This window comes from Sphaerodactylus townsendi, linkage group LG03 (assembly GCF_021028975.2).
Source record: "Sphaerodactylus townsendi isolate TG3544 linkage group LG03, MPM_Stown_v2.3, whole genome shotgun sequence".
NCBI classification, from domain to species: Eukaryota; Metazoa; Chordata; class Lepidosauria; order Squamata; family Sphaerodactylidae; genus Sphaerodactylus; species Sphaerodactylus townsendi.
In genome coordinates, this window is record NC_059427.1 from 14,451,708 (window position 1) to 14,469,723 (window position 18,016).

The following is an 18,016-nucleotide window of genomic DNA, read 5'->3' on the forward strand; positions in this document are numbered from 1 at the left end:
ACAGTGTGTAACAGACTTCCCTCTGTGATACAACCTCTTTGTTTAGTTTTGCTTGTCTAAAGGCTTATAGGATGCTGGAGAAATCTGTCAAACAAACAAAGTCTATTGTCTGTTCTAATCAGAGTTTATTTAAATAGGTGAGTCAGGTTGCTGAGCTCTTGCAGTCCTTTGAAGAGAGATTGTTCCCTCTCTTCTTGTGAAAGTCACTCTCCCTGATGTCTAGAGGTGACGCCACTGCTGGTTGAGAGACACTGGGGCATTAGCTGAGAAACCGCTAAACAGTCCCTCTTCATGAAACCACAGACCATGGCCCAAGAACCCAAATCGTTTCTGGCGGCATAGCTTGCGAAGCCATTTGTTCACCTCCACTGTTCTTCTTTCTCTCCATGAACCATGTCCTTCAACGGGGAGTAGAGATGAAACGACAACCTGTGCATCCAGATCCTTCAGCTTCCTTCCCAGAGCCTCAAAATCCCTCCTGAAATCTCGAAAGCTACATCTAGCTGTGTCGTTTGTTCCCACGTGGATCAAAAGGAAGGGGTCATGGTCAGTGGGCTTAACAAGTCTTGTCAGACTCTCAGGGACATCATAGATTTTTGCCCCAGAGAGGCAGCATACCTCTTGTGACATCTTGTCAGGCCTGCAACTCGCTGCTTCTGTTCCCCTCAGCAGGGAGTCCCCAACCACCAGTGGCGTAATCCATTTGAGGCAAACTGGAGCCCTGAGTTTGATGCCCCAGTCTGCGTGCCCGGTGCAACGCGCACCCCCCCGGTCCCCTTGTAGCTACGCCCAGTGGCGTATCTAGGCAAACTGGAGTTTGGCGCCCCCCCATGGGCAGCTGCCCTCCCCCACCGTGACCAAGCAATGATTTTTTACACCAGTCGTTTCAAAGTCACCATCACATTATAGAACATGCCCCAACTCACAGCAATGGGCCATGCCACACAGCAGAAATAATAAAAAAAAACATTTTCAAAATGCTTTCAAAATGTTTTATTACAGCTATGAAAACATTTTATGGTGTTGTATCCAGTCCCCCCCCCCCCAAAATTGGGGGAAACAGCATCGCTTTCAATGTTATTTAAACTGGGTGGATTTAAAAGGAGAATCTGGGCTCCCAATGGCCCTTGTGGTTTCTTCCAACTTTATGATTCTATGGTCTCTAGATATACAAATACCACAAACATTAAACCAACAATAGATTAAAACATGGGTCTCCAACTGGGTACTAGGGCACCTGCTGACAACTTTTCAGTTACCTACCAACTGGGGTGTATCTACAGAAAATGGCATTTGGGGCAAGCAGTTCAATCCCACCCCCACCCCAAAAAACTCCCACCAGGGTTGGATTCACCTCAGTCCCAATCTGGCCTGGCGAGCCACCTCACCAGTCCAGGCCCACTCCCCACCCTGCTCCTGAGCTGGCCTAGTGAGTCCACTGCTTGTTTGCCAGTCCCACCCCAATCCCAATCTGGCCGGGCAAACCTGCTGCAGGCTCCCCAGTCTTCACAAACTGGCTATGATAATAAAAAATACTACTGGAGCTGACCTCTGGTGAGCTTGATCTGGGACCAGAGATTATACCCTGGCTGCAGTACATGTTTTATTCTATTAGTACAGAATGCCAGAGTGATTGCAGAGGTAGTCACCTGCAATAAAAAACACAACCCCCCCCCCAAAATCTTACAAGACAAATGTCACTGTGTCACAATGGGATGAAATTCTGACCCTGCCACTATTAATATTCTCCCCTCTAAACTTGGCACGCTGCTTGGACGAACTGAGCTATAGTCCGCCAACCCTTCTGCCGTCACAAATCTTCTAAAAATCTCACAAGATTCCTTGTCATTCTTGTTTTCCCCACTTTCATTCATTCATTCATTCATCATTCATTCATTCATTCTATCAAACTTATATGCCGCTCTCCCCATAGGGCTCAGAGTGGTTTATATTCATGATTAGAACAAATCACATCAATAAAATATATTAAAATTCAGATTAAAATAAATACAGTACCATAAAATACATTAAAATCAAATGCAGTAAAATACAGCACACTATTAAAATCAGTACACTGAAATACATCCCTGCTTGCCCACAACCAAAATGGCCGCCAGGACGGCTTCAATTCCATTTTAGCCATTTCCTGAACAAAAGAGGGCGGCGCTAACCAGGGGAAAAACTCATTGGTTTACGCAGCAATAACGTGATCCGAAAGGAAGACAAATAGGGAAGAGAAAGGGGTGGGCGGTGTCACGTTCCAGCCAGGGGCCAGAGGCATGTTTTGGCGAGACGGGTAACAATTGACAAGCGGTGTGTGTTTGTGTGTGTGTGTGGTCGATGTCATTTCCGGCTGCCAAAAGGGATGGGCGTTCTTGAGAAGGCAGAGGAGGAGAGGACCTGGTAGAAAATCACACAGCCTGTCGGTGAGTGATGGAGGAAATTTATATGATGGAAATGTGGGTTTGAGTAGGAAAGTCTAGGAATGTGGATGGTGGGAAAGCAGAGGGGTCTGGTTGTCCCAGGAAGTCAAGGGGAATGTGCAGAGGAAGGGAGGCTAACCCAAGACCCGATAGACACATTTATTTGTTCGACTGTTTGTTTTCGAGAGGCTCTTTTCATGGAGTGACTGTGTGACACAGTGTTGGACTGAAAAGGCTGGGGTTCAGATGCCTTACCTGCCCTGCTCTTTGTGGCTTTGGAACAGTCACTTTCTCTCAGTCCTACCTTAGAAGGGCGTTGTGAGTGACAGCAGCTGCGGAGCCAGTATTCACAGGCATTGCTGAAAACAGTGCAAATGCATACAGAATCTCAGGAAATTAAGGGACTGTGTTATCGATATGAGTGTCCTTGGCTTCTGATTCTTTTTTGCTAGTCTTGATCTGTGGGTTTGCCTCTTTGCAAGTTCTGACAGGCAGAAATCAGATAGCTGGTGCTTTTCCTGGCATGGAGATGCAATGGTTGGGGAAAGCCTTCTCTGCTTGCCGTTTGGACTAGTGTAGAAGGAGGAGGAGGAGGAGGAGGAGGAAGAGGAGTTTGGATTTATATCCCCCCTTTCTCTTCTGCAGGAGACTCAAAGGGGCTTACAATCTCCTTGTCCTTCCCCCCCTCACAACAAACACCCTGTGAGGTAGGTGGGGCTGAGAGAGCTCCGAGAAGCTGTGACTAGCCCAAGGTCACCCAGCTGGCGTGTGTGGGAGTGCACAGGCTAATCTGAATTCACCAGATAAGCCTCCACAGCTCAGGCAGCAGAGCGGAGAATCAAACCCGGTTCCTCCAGATTAGACACACGAGCTCTTAACCTCCTACGCCACTGCTGCTCACTGGAAACCTGGGGAAGCAAAGGACCTGCGGAAGCAAAGACAAAAATCTGGCAACCCTAAACATGTGTCGTGAGTGAGAGTATATAGCTCCTGCGACTCCATGTGGGTGTTCTTAATATAAGAGGATTGAAGAACATTGGCTAGAGGCCAACAGGATGGAATACAATAATAATGGGAGTACGATCTTGTTCAGGGCACATCCATATAATTAGTTCCAAATGTCCCCCTGAAAGCAGGGTGGTCAGAAAAATGGTCTGGTCCTTTAATAGTGGTTTAATGGGATGTTGTTTGCCAGAGGATGTTGCTTGCCTTTGTGCCCTGGAAAGTTTTACCTGTCTAATTCCACTAATTCAGCCTCTGTTAAAAGGGAAGGACGTTTTTCTCCAGGGCGGCCAAATCCCTGATGCTCCTGTGTTTGAAGTTATCACTGGCAACAGAGGAAAAACTTCTGGCTGTGACCCCAGAGGAGTGCTGCCAGTCAGGGTAAAAAGCACTGAGCTAGATGCTTTGACTTGGGAAGAGGCACCTTTTTATGATCAAGGAATAGATGGATCTCAGGAAGGAGAATGAGTGGGTTGAAGAATTGAAGTGACCTCTGGCCCTTTCCCAACAAAACTGGCTTTAGGTCAGTTGTTTGTTTGTTTGTTTTCTATACCGCCCTGTCCCCGGAGGGCTCTGGGCAGTGTACGACAGAATTCAACAAGGAAATTATAATAACATAAGCACTATCCATTCAGTAAAACACTTTAAAAACAGCAGTTAATACAGTGGATTAAAGTAAAGGCGCCCAGCGGAACCCAAATTTAAAACCTCCCCAAAAGGGAAACGGTTTTATTGATGGGACCCTGATATAAAAAGAGCAGGAGCAGAAGGGGGGGGGCACCACTCAGCAGCTGGCCACTCCAAAGGCCATAAAGCAGTGATGGCGAACCTTTTTGAGACCGAGTGCCCAAACTGCAACCCAAAACCCACTTATTTATCGCAAAGTGCCAACACGGCAATTTAACCTGAATAGTGAGGTTTTAGTTTAGAAAAAGTGGATGGCTCTGAGGCGTGCGTTACTCGGAAGCAAGCTTGGTGGTAGAAGGTGGCTTTGCTTTGAAGCAACCATGCAACTCTTTGGACGGATAAATCACAACCCTAGGAGAGGTTTAATACTCCAAAAGCAAAGCTCTCCCATTGCCTTAGCAACCGAGCTTTACTCCCCAGGTAAAGGATGCGTGGCTTTAGTTCTTTGCACTTGAAAATCAGTGGGGTTTTAACAGTGCTTAACAGGGGTTACCTACACTGCTTCCCCAAAACTAGGTCTTTAGGTTTAATGCCCCAATAATTGAGCCCTATGGCCCAGAGCCAGCCCTAGGATGTGTGTGTGTGTGTGGGGGCGATTTCCCCACCACCACCACATGATGAACTCTGTTTGTGCGTGCCCACAGAGAGGGCTCAGAGTGCCACCTCTGGCACCCGTGCCATAGGTTCGCCATCTACTGCTGCATAAAGAGGTATAGTAAACCAATCATAAAAACCCTCACAGTGATCCAAGAATTCTACATAGATTAAAGAAAACCTGGCTAAAATGGCACTCAGATAATGAAAAAATCCCTCTTATATTGTCCCTCTTATATTGTTATTCCCCATAGGAGGGGGATTGTCCTCCCATGAGTAGAAGTTCCCAAGACTAAGTACTGACATCAAGGGACATCTGGTAGAGACATCAAGGCACCTCTGGTAGGGTCCAGCAAGGAAGGCCAATTGATGTAAAACCACCCAGGTGAGGAGACTGCGAGTTGGAATATTCTTTTGCATAAATATATTCTCCCTGCACATAGAAAACCAGCGTGACAGGCCCATGGCTAGACTGGAACCCTCTCCCCTGTGATCTGGTCTCTTGTCTGGAGGGGGTGTTCTATACAGAGGAATGTTCCATCTCTTTAGAATGAAGGGGGTTGCAAACCCTGATACAGACTTGCTGCCACAGGAAAGCCTGGCCTTGAGGTTGTTTGAAGGAGGGGAGAAAGATCTTGGAGTGCAAGCATCTAGGGAAGGTGAATCTAGTTGAAGGTTGTGTGAAAAATGGAAGACTTTTGGAGAGAGGGATGGAGGAGAATTGGCAGAAATAAAAGCAGGGCAAGGGGAGGTGGAAACACATCAGATAGGCATTAGAAGAAAACGCAGGCCAAGCATTCACCTATTTTTCAATTTGCAGCCCGGTTTTCCAGCCCCATGAAGAGGAAACATCAGCTCATCTCAGATGCTTTCAAGGCCAAGAAGCCAAGGTTGGCTGTAGGTCCAGAGCCGGAGGAAAAAGGTGAGAATGGAGGGCATCTGAGGATATCCCAAGACATTAGCGCTGAATGAGAACTTCTGAGAACGCAATTAGGGTGTTGGAGCAGGAGGGTTGCTAGAAGTCATGACTCGTGGGTTGCAATGCCTTCCGCTTCTTTTCCTAGAGGGCCCCGAAGCAGTGGAATCTGCGCTCCAGTACTTGGCATCTCTCTTCCCTCGCAAATTATTTGAGGATGCGCTGCCGCCCTTGATCCTGAGACACCAGATCTACAGCCTCGTCAAAGACCGCACCACTGTTGATAGATGTCTGGTAGGAAACTCCCATTTTCAGTTCTGATATCTTACTCTGCTGTCCTGACCTTACAGAGCCATTCAATTTGAAAACAGCTACCGTATATACTCGTGTATAAGTCGACCCGCATATAAGTCGAGGCGCCTAATTTTACCACAAAAAACTGGGAAAACGTGTATTAACTCGTGTATTAACTCGTTTATAAGTAGAGGGTGGGAAATTCAGCAGCTACTGGTAAACCCTGATTCTCCCTTTAAATCCACTCAGAAAGGGGGGGTGATTTAAAGGGAGAATCTGGGGAAAATTTGAGGGTGCCTGTCAGGGGAGGAATGTTTATGTTAGAAGTACCAACATTTCAGAGTATCTTTAGGAGACACCCTCCCCCCCCCCCCCGCCCCGATGATACCACCCAGGTTTGGTGAAGGTTGGTTCAGGGGGTCCAAAGTTACGGACTTTCAAAAGGGTAGCCCCATCTACTATCAGCTTCCATTGGAAACAATGGGGGATGGGAGCACCCACTTTGTGGATCCATAACTTTGGACCCCCTGAACCAAACCTCACCAAACTTGACTGGTATGAGCAAGAGATTATCCTGATTATACCACCCAGGTTTAGTGAAGTTTGATTAAGGGGGTCCAAAGTTATGACCCCCAAAATGTAGCCTTTACTATTAGCTCCCATTGGAAACAATGGGGGATGGGGCATTCCCTTTGGGGGTCCATAACTTTGGACCCCCTGAACCAAACTTTACCAAACATGGCTGGTATCATTAGGAGTGTCACCTGATGGTAGCCTGAAATTTTGGTGCTGCCAGCCTAAAAACTGCGCCCCCTGGAGGCCAACAAAGTAAAAACCCTAAAATATTTTTTAAATAAACCTCACTCGCATATTTATTTTATTTATTTATTTATATTTTAGATTTATAGGCCGCCTCTTCCCCGAAGGGCTCGAGGGGGGCTTTTTCAGTCGAGGGGGGCTTTTTCAGCTTTTTCAGTGCTGAAAAAGTCGACTTATATGCAAGTATATACGGTATGTCTGTGGCAGTGATTGGTGCTTGTCTGGGTGGCTCAGAGGCTTGTGTTGAAAAATACAAAATATGGGAGCGGGGAATAAAAATGCATAGGGTTGCATCCTGCCAGCTTTCCTGCTCTTGCCTGATTCCCCTCCTCCCTGCAGCCTCTGTCCCTTGTGGTTTTTGTCCATGTAGTTCCCCCACATGCCCACTTTTCTCTGCATTATTTCATGGCGCGTCTTTGGAGCACAGTTCCACATGTACCTCACCTCCCCCAGTTATCTTCAGGAATTAAAAGGTATGTTTCCAGGACTGATGGAAGAGAAGTGCAGCCTTTATCGGCCTTAAGGAGGAGCGGATCCTGCAAAATGGTGTTTTCTAGCATGGGTTATATGCCTCTATGTCCCTCTCTTTTTACCCAAGGCAAGGCTTTCCACCAGCAGTTTGTTTACAAACTCATGCGTCAAACTCTTTTCTGCGCAGAGCCAACTGAAAGATGAAGGACGGATCCGAATGTTCCAGCAGGGTTTTGATGTAGACAATCTTGTGGTGGCGTTCACGGACAGCTATAGGGCTAAGGTTGGTGTCTGTGTGTACGGCTTGTGAGTTGAGCTAAAACACAGAAGAACTGGTGAGGTTGCAACCGTTCTCTCTTCTTCCTCCTCTCGCAGGTGCTGGAGTTTGTGTCTGGGAAAGAGCTTGCCCGGACAGTGAGGAAGTTCTTGGACTCTGTCCTCCCCTCCTGCACCGATATCAGTTTTGACAAGAAGCGGATGCTGAGAGAATTTGGCTTCAGTGACACCGAGATCACGTGAGCAAATGCAACGTTGCACACAGCCCTTTGGGGGTCCTTGTACAGACAGCCCTTTTTGGTTGCTGATTCTCAGCAGTGGGTTGTTAAAACGAATCCTCGTTCATATAATGGCATGAGATTTAATTGAGCCAATCTATGGATTTTTAATTATTAATTCGTGGTCAGGAGGAAGAAGTGATTATTGAGGCATACCTGCATCACTGGAGTAATGGTCTTAAGCTGTAGTCCCCTGTGTGAATAAGGGAGGAGGGAATACCTCTCCCAAGATGGTGCTCATTGTTGTAAAAAGTACTGGAATTGAACATTTATTTATTTGTTTGTTTATTTATTTATTTTATGTACTGCCCTACCCCCAAAGGGCTCTGGGTGGCGTACAACATAATATATGACAATGAAACAAATAGGACACATAAACAAATACAAATTATAAAATAAACAATATAGGCTCCAATGACCAAAATATTAAAACCCATTAAAAGCAGCATTCAGTACAAAAAAATCAGCATCCAGCATTTAAAACTCACAATAAAACCCTCCCAGAAAAAGAAAAAGAGGGGGAACGGTGGGTCCCATTGGTGTTAGGGGACCCAAGATGTAAGGGAGACCAAACAGAACTTGTTTCGCAAGTTCTTAGAACGCCAGTTCTGTTTGGCTCCAAAGATCAGGAGCCAGGTGGGTTGACAACTGCGGGCCGTTTCCTCCCGTCGTAGCCTCCCACTTTGCTCCTGTGTTGCTTCTGAGGGTCTTCTGATTCTCCCCTGACCAAAAATTCAGGAGGCTTAGTGGGCTGCAGCTGGAGTGGGGAAGGGAGGGGGGAAATCCCCTGTGTGAGTTGATCTAATCGGATACGACCCACTGCTTTAATCTAGCAAAATATTTTTTTTTAATGTTGACTATTAAAAAGGTTGAAGCTGCGCTCAGAGCACTAAATCAGCAGAACAAAATTGAGGGTCCAACAACAACCTGTTGTGCTGTAGACAACTGAATGCTTGACAGTCCATTGTTTATGCAGTTTGAGGTGGGTTGATTGAACTCTGGTGGGCTGCTGAAATTGGCCGGGCAGGGGGTTTATCTTGGTGAGTAACCCACCTTGCACATTGTGGAGATCTTAGCCTGGGTTATATGCCCCTTTGGGTCACAACCTTCCTTTCAATCCCAGGACCTCAAAGCGTGTTTGTTTTATGTATTGTCGAAGGCTTTCACGGCCGGATTCACTGGGGTGCTGTGTGGTTTCCGGGCTGTATGGCCGTGTTGTAGCAGCATTTTCTCCTGACGTTTTGCCTGCATCTGTGGCTGGCATCTTCAGAGGATCTGATGGTAGGAATGGAAAGCAAGTGGAGTATATATACTGTGAGGTCAAAAGGTGAGGCTACAGACATGCTACAGACTTCTTTGTGACTCACATGCCAGGATACTTTTAACAGACCAGGTGATCGGGAGCAACAGCCGCAGAAGGCCATTGCGTTCACATCCTGCATGTGAGCTCCCAAAGGCACCTGGTGGGCCACTGCGAGTAGCAGAGAGCTGGACTAGATGGACTCTGGTCTGATCCAGCTGGCTTGTTCTTATGTTCTTATGTTCTTATACTTCTATTCAGATCCATTCACCTATTGACCTTGCTATCTTCATTGTTACTCACATGCTACAGACTTCTTTGTTACGCACATGCCAGGCTACTCCATTCAGATGGCCTCACCTTTTGACCTCACAGTATATATACTCCACTTGCTTTCCATTCCTACTATCAGATCCTCTGAAGATGCCAGCCACAGATGCAGGCGAAATGTCAGGAGAGAATGCTGCTAGAACACGGCCATACAGCCCGGAAACCACACAGCACCCCCGTGTTTGTTTTCCCCTGAAATCACTGCTAAAGGAACAAGACCTAATAAGGAACTCTGCTCTCCCCCGCCCCTTTCTTCACTATGTTGTATTCAGGCAGCTGGTAAACGCAGGAGTCCTGACTGTCCGTGATGCTGGGAGCTGGTGGCTGGCTGTACCTGGAGCTGGCCGCTTCGTGAAATACTTCATCAAAGGTTCGTTTGCTTCTTGGGGAATAGGGCTGTGGAGATGGGAAGAACTGCAACGCTGTCTAAATTTCACATTCAGTTTGGTGCCAGGTCTAATCTTTTATTCCCACACAGGCCTATATAGGGCCGTTTTGAATTCAAGATCATGATCAAGCAGCTAGGACAGTGGTGGCGAACCTATGGCACGCGTAGGAGGTGGCGTAGGAGGTTAAGAGCTCATGTATCCAATCTGGAGGAACCGGGTTTGATTCCCCGCTCTGCCGCCTGAGCTGTGAAGGCTTATCTGGGGAATTCAGATTAGCCTGTATACTCCCACACATGCCAGCTGGGTGACCTTGGGCTAGTCACAGCTTCTCGGAGCTCTCTCAGCCCCACCCACCTCACAGGGTTTTTGTTGTGAGGGGGGAAGGGCAAGGAGATTGTCAGCCCCTTTGAGTCTCCTGCGGGAGAGAAAGGGGGGATATAAATCCAAACTCTTCTTCTTCCTAGGGTCGTGATTCATCCATTCGAAGCATTGCATGGATTTTTCACCAAGCTTACTCCCAAGTAATGCGTGCCTCAGAGCAAGCCGTTTTTTCTAAACTAAAACCTCAGTTTTCAGGTTAAATTGCCATGTTGGCACTTTGCGATAAATAAGTGGGTTTTGGGTTGCAGTTTGGGCACTCGGTCTCGAAAAGGTTCGCCATCACTGAGCTAGGAAGTCCTCCCTCCCCCAGCCAGAGAGTATAGCCGAAACTCCCAACTCCCCACACAGATCAGCCTATGCCATTGGGCATCCACAAGGAGTACCAGAAGGATTTTCTGGGTTCCATGGTACAGCATAAGAACAAGCGAGCTGGATCAGACCAGAGTCCATCTAGTCCAGCACTCTGCTACTCGCAGTGGCCCACCAGGTGCCTTTGGGAGCTCACATGCAGGAGGTGAAAGCAATGGACTTCTGCTGCTGCTGCTGCTCCTGAGCACCTGGACTGTTAAGGCACTTGCAATCTCAGATCAAAGAGGATCAAGATTGGTAGTCATAAATCGACTTCTCCTCCATAAATCTGTCCAAGCCCCTTTTAAAGCTAAGCCCCTTTTAAAGCATGCAGAAGGTCCCTGGTTCAATTCTCAAGAAGAAGAGTTGGATTATATCCCGCTTTTCTCCTCCACAAGGAGTCTCAAAGGGACTCCACAAGGAGTCTCAAACTTACAAACTTACAAATCCTTTCCCTTCAAGCTTCATGTGTAGGAGCCAGGGGAAAAAATCCAGTTCACCAGATAAGAATCCACTGCTCGTGTGGTAGGGCGGGGAGTCAAATCTGGTTCTCCGGGTTAAAGTCCGCTGCTGAGAAACCTGAACATACTCCCAGCTTTTGATGACTCCTTTAACTAGGGTAAAAAACAGGTTCAACTGCCTACTACAGTGCCGGGTGTTTGTTCACCCGTATTACCTCAGGGAGGGGCTGCCGCTCTTTCGGAACGTTTCAGTCTCTGCTGCTGCAAGTCCAGAGGTCTTGAACTTCTGTTGGAAAAAGCCACTTCTGTGGCTGAGGCCTTGGAGAGCCTCAGCTGCACAGAGTTAAGTTAGGCAGGTAAAAGTCCCATTTCACGGGTTCCTGGTGGGGAGGCCTTTGTGGAAATCAAACTGGGCGTGAGTCTGCACTGCCCAGCCCTGCAGTGTGTTTTTTAATCACGCTGGAGTTAAGTTGGTAAACAGGAAGTCAGCTGTGTCTTACGAAGATACAGCAAAAGAACCAAGGTGATGCTGTCTACTAAAGGCATTTAGAAGAAGAAGAGTTTGGATTTATATCCCCCCCTTTCTCTCCTGCAGGAGACTCAAAGGGGCTGACAATCTCCTTGCCCTTCCCCCCTCACAACAAACACCCTGTGAGGTGGGTGGGGCTGAGAGAGCTCCGACAAGCTGTGACTAGCCCAAGGTCACCCGCTGGCATGTGTGGGAGTGCCCAGGCTAATCTGAATTCCCCAGAGAAGCCTCCACAGCTCAGGTGGCAGAGCTGGGAATCAAACCCGGTTCCTCCAGATTAGATACATGAGCTCTTAACCTCCTACGCCACTGCTGCTCCCTTTAGGCTTATGTGCAAGGTTGGGCTAGATCAGTGGTTCTCAACCTTCCTAATGCCGCGACCCTTTAATACAGTTCCTCGTGTTGTGGTGACCCCCAACCCTAACATTTATCCATTTTACAGATGGAGAACACTGATGCAGAGAGTCTTGGGCGACCCCTGTGAAAGGGTCGTTCGACCCCCAAAGGGGTCCCGACCCCCAGATTGAGAACCATTGGGATCGATGGTTCTCAATCTTCCTAATGGCACGACCCTTTAATACAGTTCCTCGTGTTGTGGTGACCCCCAACCCTAACATTTATCCATTTTACAGATGGAGAACACTGATGCAGAGAGTCTTGGGTGACCCCTGTGAAAGGGTCGTTCGACCCCCAAAGGGGTCCCGACCCACAGGTTGAGAACCACTAGAATATTATTTTTTTATTTTTTAATTTATGATTAAACTTATAGACCGCCCTCCCCTGGAGGGCTCAGGGCGGTTTACAACAACAAATAACTAATAAATTATTGAGAAGCGTTGCTTTTTGTACCTCACCTTTTCTCTGCTTTTAAGGAGTATCAGAGTGGCTTACAATGACTCCCCTCCCCACAAGTCATTTTGTGGAGCCAATAGAGTTCTGAGAGAACTGTGACCAGCCAAGGTCACTCAGTGGGCTTCATGGGCAGGAGCAGGGAAACCAATCCAGTTTGCCAGATAAGAGTTTGCTGCTCGTGTGGTGGAGTGGGGGAATCAAACCCAGTTCTCCAGATTAGAGTCCGCTGCTCTTAACCACTACACCACGCTGGTGTGAAAGACTTTGGCCTGAGACCCTGGGCGGCTGCTGCCCATCGGAGCAAAGAACACTTAGCTTGATAGACCATAGGTTGGTATAAGGCAGTTTTAAGTGTTTGAGGGGAGGGAGCAATTTGGGAATACCCCCCAAATCTCCCTGTTCACAGTCCCCTAAGCTTTCTGGGACTCTCTCGCTTCTGATTCATTGCTGCTCTCAACTGTTTGTTCCTTTGAGCATTTTCAGCTCTCATCAGGCTGATTGCTTTGAGGCGCCGCCCCCCACCCTGCCCCGGTCGGTTTTCAAGATCATATTTTTCACCATAGCTGGGGACAGAGGTGGGATCCAGCAGGTTCTCACCAGTTTCCGAGAGTGGGTTACTAATTATTTGTGTGTGCCGAGAGGGGGTTACTAATTGGGTCCGCTTTTCCGTTAGAAATTCCATTAGGTCCAAAAATCATCAAGTCCTGTTGTTTCCTATGTGGCTGGTTAGCGAAGGTAGAAAACGGGATAATTCTCCCTGTTGGGCTGTTTTAAAAACACGTTTTAGTAATATGGTAAAGTTCCTTGTTTAAGGAAAGTATCCTTCTTTTGATTTCTAGAAACAAAATTAAGTATTTGAAAGTATTAAGTATTTGACAGGCAGTCTGGCAGTAGACGACAGGACTTGCTATAATGAGTTTAAATTATGGACAGAAAGATACCAGCTGGAAATTAGGAACTTTTTTTTTACAGTAAGAGTTGTTTACAATAACAGAGAAATTATTAATGCCCCGCCCCCGGAATGCCCGGCCACGCCCCCGTCGAGCCCCGCCCAGCCCCATTGGCGCTTTGAATCCCACCACCATGGGGACCTGTTACTAAAATTTTTGGATCCCACCACTGGCTGGGGATGTTTCTTGTATCCACACTCTGGTGCCCCCTGATGCACTCCTTCCGTTATCTATGTAAGGGCGATCCAATTTACTTTGAAGCAGAGTTATGCTCAAGACTGGAACGCCCCGGGACAGAGCACCCCCTGACCTGTCACGCTGTCTTCCCAGGAAGGAAAGCCGTGCTGGGCATGATCCAGAAGGCCAGGTACAAGGAAGTTCTGTTGTCAGATTTGCAGACCCGCCGAGCACCAGCCAGTGTCAAACTGGGACTCCCCTACCACATACATGACATCATTGGAGCTCAGTTAGTCGACTGGTATGTTACCTCCTGTTCCTTTACTGTCTTTGTGGCCTTCCCGGGTCAAGTGATGGACCTACCTTCCTTCCTCCCAAGAGACCTAACCAACTTGGATTATCCCTGTCCTAGAACCTTCCTTCAAAATAATACCACTGAACACCATGGGAATTCTGAGTCATCATGCTTAGGATTATTCGTTGTGTCCTGAATTCCATTCCCAAGGGTTTTGGTTGCCTCTCCTCCAGAACTGAGGGATGGGGGTGTAGCTTAGGTCAGTGTTTCCCAACCTTTCCGATGTCGCTGCACCTTTGACCTCGCTCTTCATATCTCAGGGTACCCTTGAAGTTCATTTGATTTTTTTATGCATTTTTAAGGGTTTTTTCCATTTTTGGCCTGTAGTTGGGGGGAGTGGCAATCAGGGGGAGGGGAGGGAAAACCAGCGTTGACAGCCGTGTTGTTTGTTTGCCTAAATTTGGCATGGATTGGGGGATTTAAAGGGAGAGCTCCCTTTAAATCTACCCCCCTCCAATCTGCACCGAATTTAGGCAGATAAAACAATGCTGTTTTTCAATGTTGTTTAAAGGGAGCCCATGAGACTTCCAACCCCCCCTTCAAAATCCATTTGATTCCGGGGGGGGGGCAGGCAGTATCATAGTCGTGGTACCCCTGGGACGTGCTCATGGTACCCCAGGGTACCACGGAACCCTGGTTGGGAATCACTGGCTTAGGTCCTAAGGCCGTGGTGGCAAACCTTTGGCACTCCAGGTGTTACGGACTACAATTCCCATCAGCCCCTGCCAGCATTGCCAATTGGCCATGCTGGCAGGGGCTGATGGGAATTGTAGTCCATAACATCTGGAGTGCCAAAGGTTCGCCACCTCTGTCCTAAGGGCATGAGGTGCTGGAGAATTCAGAGTTCAGATCTTGCCTCTGCTATGAATTTGGCTGATGGCTTTGAATAAGCTGTTTTGTGGCCTCAATCCTTCTCAGAGGTGGGATCCAGCAGGTTCTCACAGGTTCCCGAGAGTAGGTTACTAATTACTTGTGTGTGCCGAGAGGGGGTTACTAATTGGTGATTTTGCCACGTGATTTTTGCCTTAGTTACGCTCCTCCTCTCAGCAGTAGCGCGCAGAACTTGAAGCAGTCTAGCAGGAGGTGCACCGGCGTGCGTGGCAGCCTGCGCCTGCGTGGATTCGTTTCCCGCCCAAGGACCAGCGCAGCGGCTGCGTCCTTGCCACAGCCCCGCCCAGGAATGCCCCGCCCCCGAAATGCCCGGCCACGCCCCTTTCGTGCCCCGCCCAGCCCCATTGGCGCTACGCCACAGTTTGAATCCCACCACCATGGGAACCTGTTACTAAAATTTTTGGATCCCACGACTGGTCCTTCTGTACGCAACATTTTATTTTATTTATTTATTTATTTCATTTTTAAACCGCCCTCCCCCGAAGGGCTCAGGGCGGTGTACATCAGCATAATAATACAAATATAAAACAATCTATAACAATTTTAAATTAATAGAATTTAAACAGTTTAAAATTTACAATTTACAGATGGCGACTTATCCCAACCCCATTCCCGCCCACGGGAGACCAAGATGGTATGGGGGTCAGATGGTCATCCCGGCTGGCCAAAAGCCTGGCGGAACAGGTCCGTTTTACAGGCCCTGCATTCAGTGTCAGCTTCAAGCCATTGGTCTGACTATGTCTGGATGTGTGGAATGAAGGTCAGAAAGGACAAAAAAACATGTTTTGATCACACCACACCTCAGCCGTATGCCATTTCCCAGCCAGGACTATAACAGATGCCCTTCCAAAGGAGGTATTTTGAACAGTCCTTATGTAGAATACAGACTAAAATTTTGCTTGCCGTTAACTGAGGAATCTCTAACATGGGGATAAAGATATTGTCCTGCTTCATAGAGTTGGTCCTAAGGATTAAGGCCTAGTCCGTAGGACTCCAGGGATGGCCTTCCCCTGTATCAGCTTATCAAAATTGCCACTTTGCATGCAGGGAAAACATACCGCTGCCTTTCCAGAGTTCCAAGGAGCCTCAGTTATTGGTTCTCTCTGTCTTTTAACCTGACAGTTTCTTTCTCGCTCCTTGTAGCATACCAACAAGCTCCGGCACCCTTCTGCGACTGTCTGAAGATTAAGTGTTGCTTCACCATCCTGGAGGAGACTTGTGCCTAAAGTGAACTGTGACCCCTCCTGTAGATCTTAAATGATCCCTTTTTATTGCACAGCCACCAGCATCTGCAAGAGCACGAGAAACTTTTTATTTACGGACCAATCTACTTTGAGCTCGCGATACGTGAGAGAACCAGCAGGACTAGTCACTATTGTGACCGGACTGTGATGTGACTTTATGGATTCTGGGAGTTGGATTTTGGATATGTCTTATGGAATGGGACACTGAAGTTTACTCCTGTGGGGTAAGATTATCCCAAGCCAAATATGCCTCCTGGGGGCATCTTAATTCTTAAATGACTCAGGTTGCCTGTTCTGGAGAGGCAGCAAAGATTATTTCCCCCCCTAATTTATTTCTTGTTTGTTCTTTCTGATCTCCTGTCATCTATGCCTTGAAACGTAATTAAAAAACAGCGCCCTTCTGGCTCCGTGGCTTTTTGCTCGAGATGCAGGTGCCTTCTGTCTTTTTTTCCCCCTCTGGCAATAAGAGTGTCCTTGCATGAACAGAAGCAAGTGGTCCTAAGAGTTATGAAAAGCAGGGCACGCTGGCTGTGTGTGTCATTCATGCGACTCTTTAAAATATTCACAAGGCTGGATTTGTTCCATGTTTGCGGAAGTATCTCAGATTGCTTCTCGACTCTCGTGGAGCCAGTGTGGCGTAGCGAGTTCGACTAACGTCTGGGAGACCTAAGTTCGAATCTCTACTTTGCCAAGGAAACTTGCTGGTTGACCTTGGGCCAGTCACATGCTCTCAGCTTAACCTACTTCACGGGGTTGTTGTGATGATAAGATGAAGGAGGGGAGAACGATGGAAGCGGCTTTGGGTCCCCGCTGGGGTGAAAGGTCCCCGAATATAAGCGAAGCAAATAATAAAAATCCTGCTTTGTACAGTCTAGGTCCGTGGTGGCGAACCTTTGGCACTCCAGATGTTGTTGTTGTTGTTGTTGTTATTTATTCAATTTGGTATACCGCCCTATCCCCGAAGGGCTCAGGGCGGTGAACAACATAAAATCATATATAAAACATACTATAAAATAATTAAATTCTAAAACAGGAGCCCCACGAAATCCATATACAACCCTCCCCAGAAAAGGAATGGGTCCCAATGATGTTAGGGCTCTGTAAACAGAGAGGGCCCTGTAAGCGGGGGGGGGGGGCGGGGCGTGGAGGTGTAACCTCAGCTTGTGGGTTCTGTGGGGCAATACTTGGAAGGAGTTGCAAAGAACCAAATTTAAACAAAACAGTTTACTTCTCTTTACAAATAACATTAAACATCAACATTTAACATTACAATTCAAGGTCCTGTTCAGGTTGCATTTCAAGTCCTTCTAGTTACAGTCTACTGATACTGCCAAGTCCAATTCTTCTTTGCAAGGGGGTTGGCTCCTGAAGACTCCAAGGGCTTGATGAACAGGATGCAACATGATGAAGGTTTCCAGGAGAACTCTCACCCATTACAACCACAAAAAGAAACCCTTAACAAGGTGTCAAGGGCTTATACAACCAAGGTCCGAGTCTGGTAGCCTTGTCTTCTCCAAAGAGCTCTGCAGCCTTTCTGCTGCTCTGAGTCTCCACCCCCTTACTGGTTCAACCCATTCTGGGCATGGGGGTTACATAGGCACTATCAGCGGCTGGTCTCTCCAAAGGCCCGGTGGAACAATTCGGTCTTACAGGCCCTGTGGAATTACAATTTGGTCTTACAGGCCCATGCTGGCAGGGGCTGATGGGAATTGTAGTCCATAACATCTGGAGTGCCAAAGGTTCGCCACCACTGGTCTAGGTTGTCTTGCTGTCTCTGTGGCAGACGGAGGTGTTCGGCCAGTGAGAAGAGCAGACTCACCCCCTGTGGTTTTTGCAAACATCGTTGATGCCAGAATTGGAGTCCTTTTAAGGAACAGCCTTTCTCATCCTCACTCTTCTCAGTGTGAGCAAGACAGAAGCGGAAAAGATGTGTTGTCGAGTGGTGTGAACATGGCCAGGGCGGGGTGAAGTATTGAAAATGCCACTGATTTCAGGCATCTGTTTTCATTGGCATCCAATCATCACTATGTCAAACGAAGCAGCCGTGTC

General features: G+C 47.6%; 1 protein-coding gene across 3 annotated transcripts; it reads left to right on the top strand.

Moving 5' to 3' along the window:
* Positions 1-2,251: 2,251 nt before the first annotated feature.
* On the top strand, positions 2,252-16,391 carry STK19 (serine/threonine kinase 19). 3 transcript variants are annotated; one of them, XM_048489522.1, is made up of 9 exons: positions 2,254-2,426; positions 4,961-5,091; positions 5,527-5,628; positions 5,771-5,916; positions 7,394-7,489; positions 7,582-7,721; positions 9,663-9,760; positions 13,631-13,778; positions 15,867-16,391. In XM_048489522.1, exons 3-9 carry the CDS (start codon positions 5,544-5,546, stop codon positions 15,910-15,912), a joined length of 759 nt encoding a protein of 252 aa, XP_048345479.1. In that variant the 5' UTR covers positions 2,254-2,426; positions 4,961-5,091; positions 5,527-5,543; the 3' UTR covers positions 15,913-16,391. The 3 variants fall into 3 exon arrangements, with proteins under 3 accessions (XP_048345481.1, XP_048345479.1, XP_048345478.1); XM_048489521.1 differs by lacking the exon at positions 4,961-5,091; XM_048489524.1 differs by lacking the exons at positions 4,961-5,091; positions 13,631-13,778 and having other exon boundaries at positions 2,252-2,426.
* Positions 16,392-18,016: the final 1,625 nt, after the last annotated feature.

Bases quoted from the DNA above. Each gene is read 5' to 3' on its own strand.
- STK19 (XM_048489522.1), top strand. From the start codon at position 5,544: ATGAAGAGGAAACATCAGCTCATCTCAGATGCTTTCAAGGCCAAGAAG. The intron at 7,722-9,662 runs GTGAGCAAATGC...TGTTGTATTCAG, and splicing joins TTCAGTGACACCGAGATCAC to GCAGCTGGTAAACGCAGGAG. The intron at 9,761-13,630 runs GTTCGTTTGCTT...CTGTCTTCCCAG, and splicing joins CGTGAAATACTTCATCAAAG to GAAGGAAAGCCGTGCTGGGC.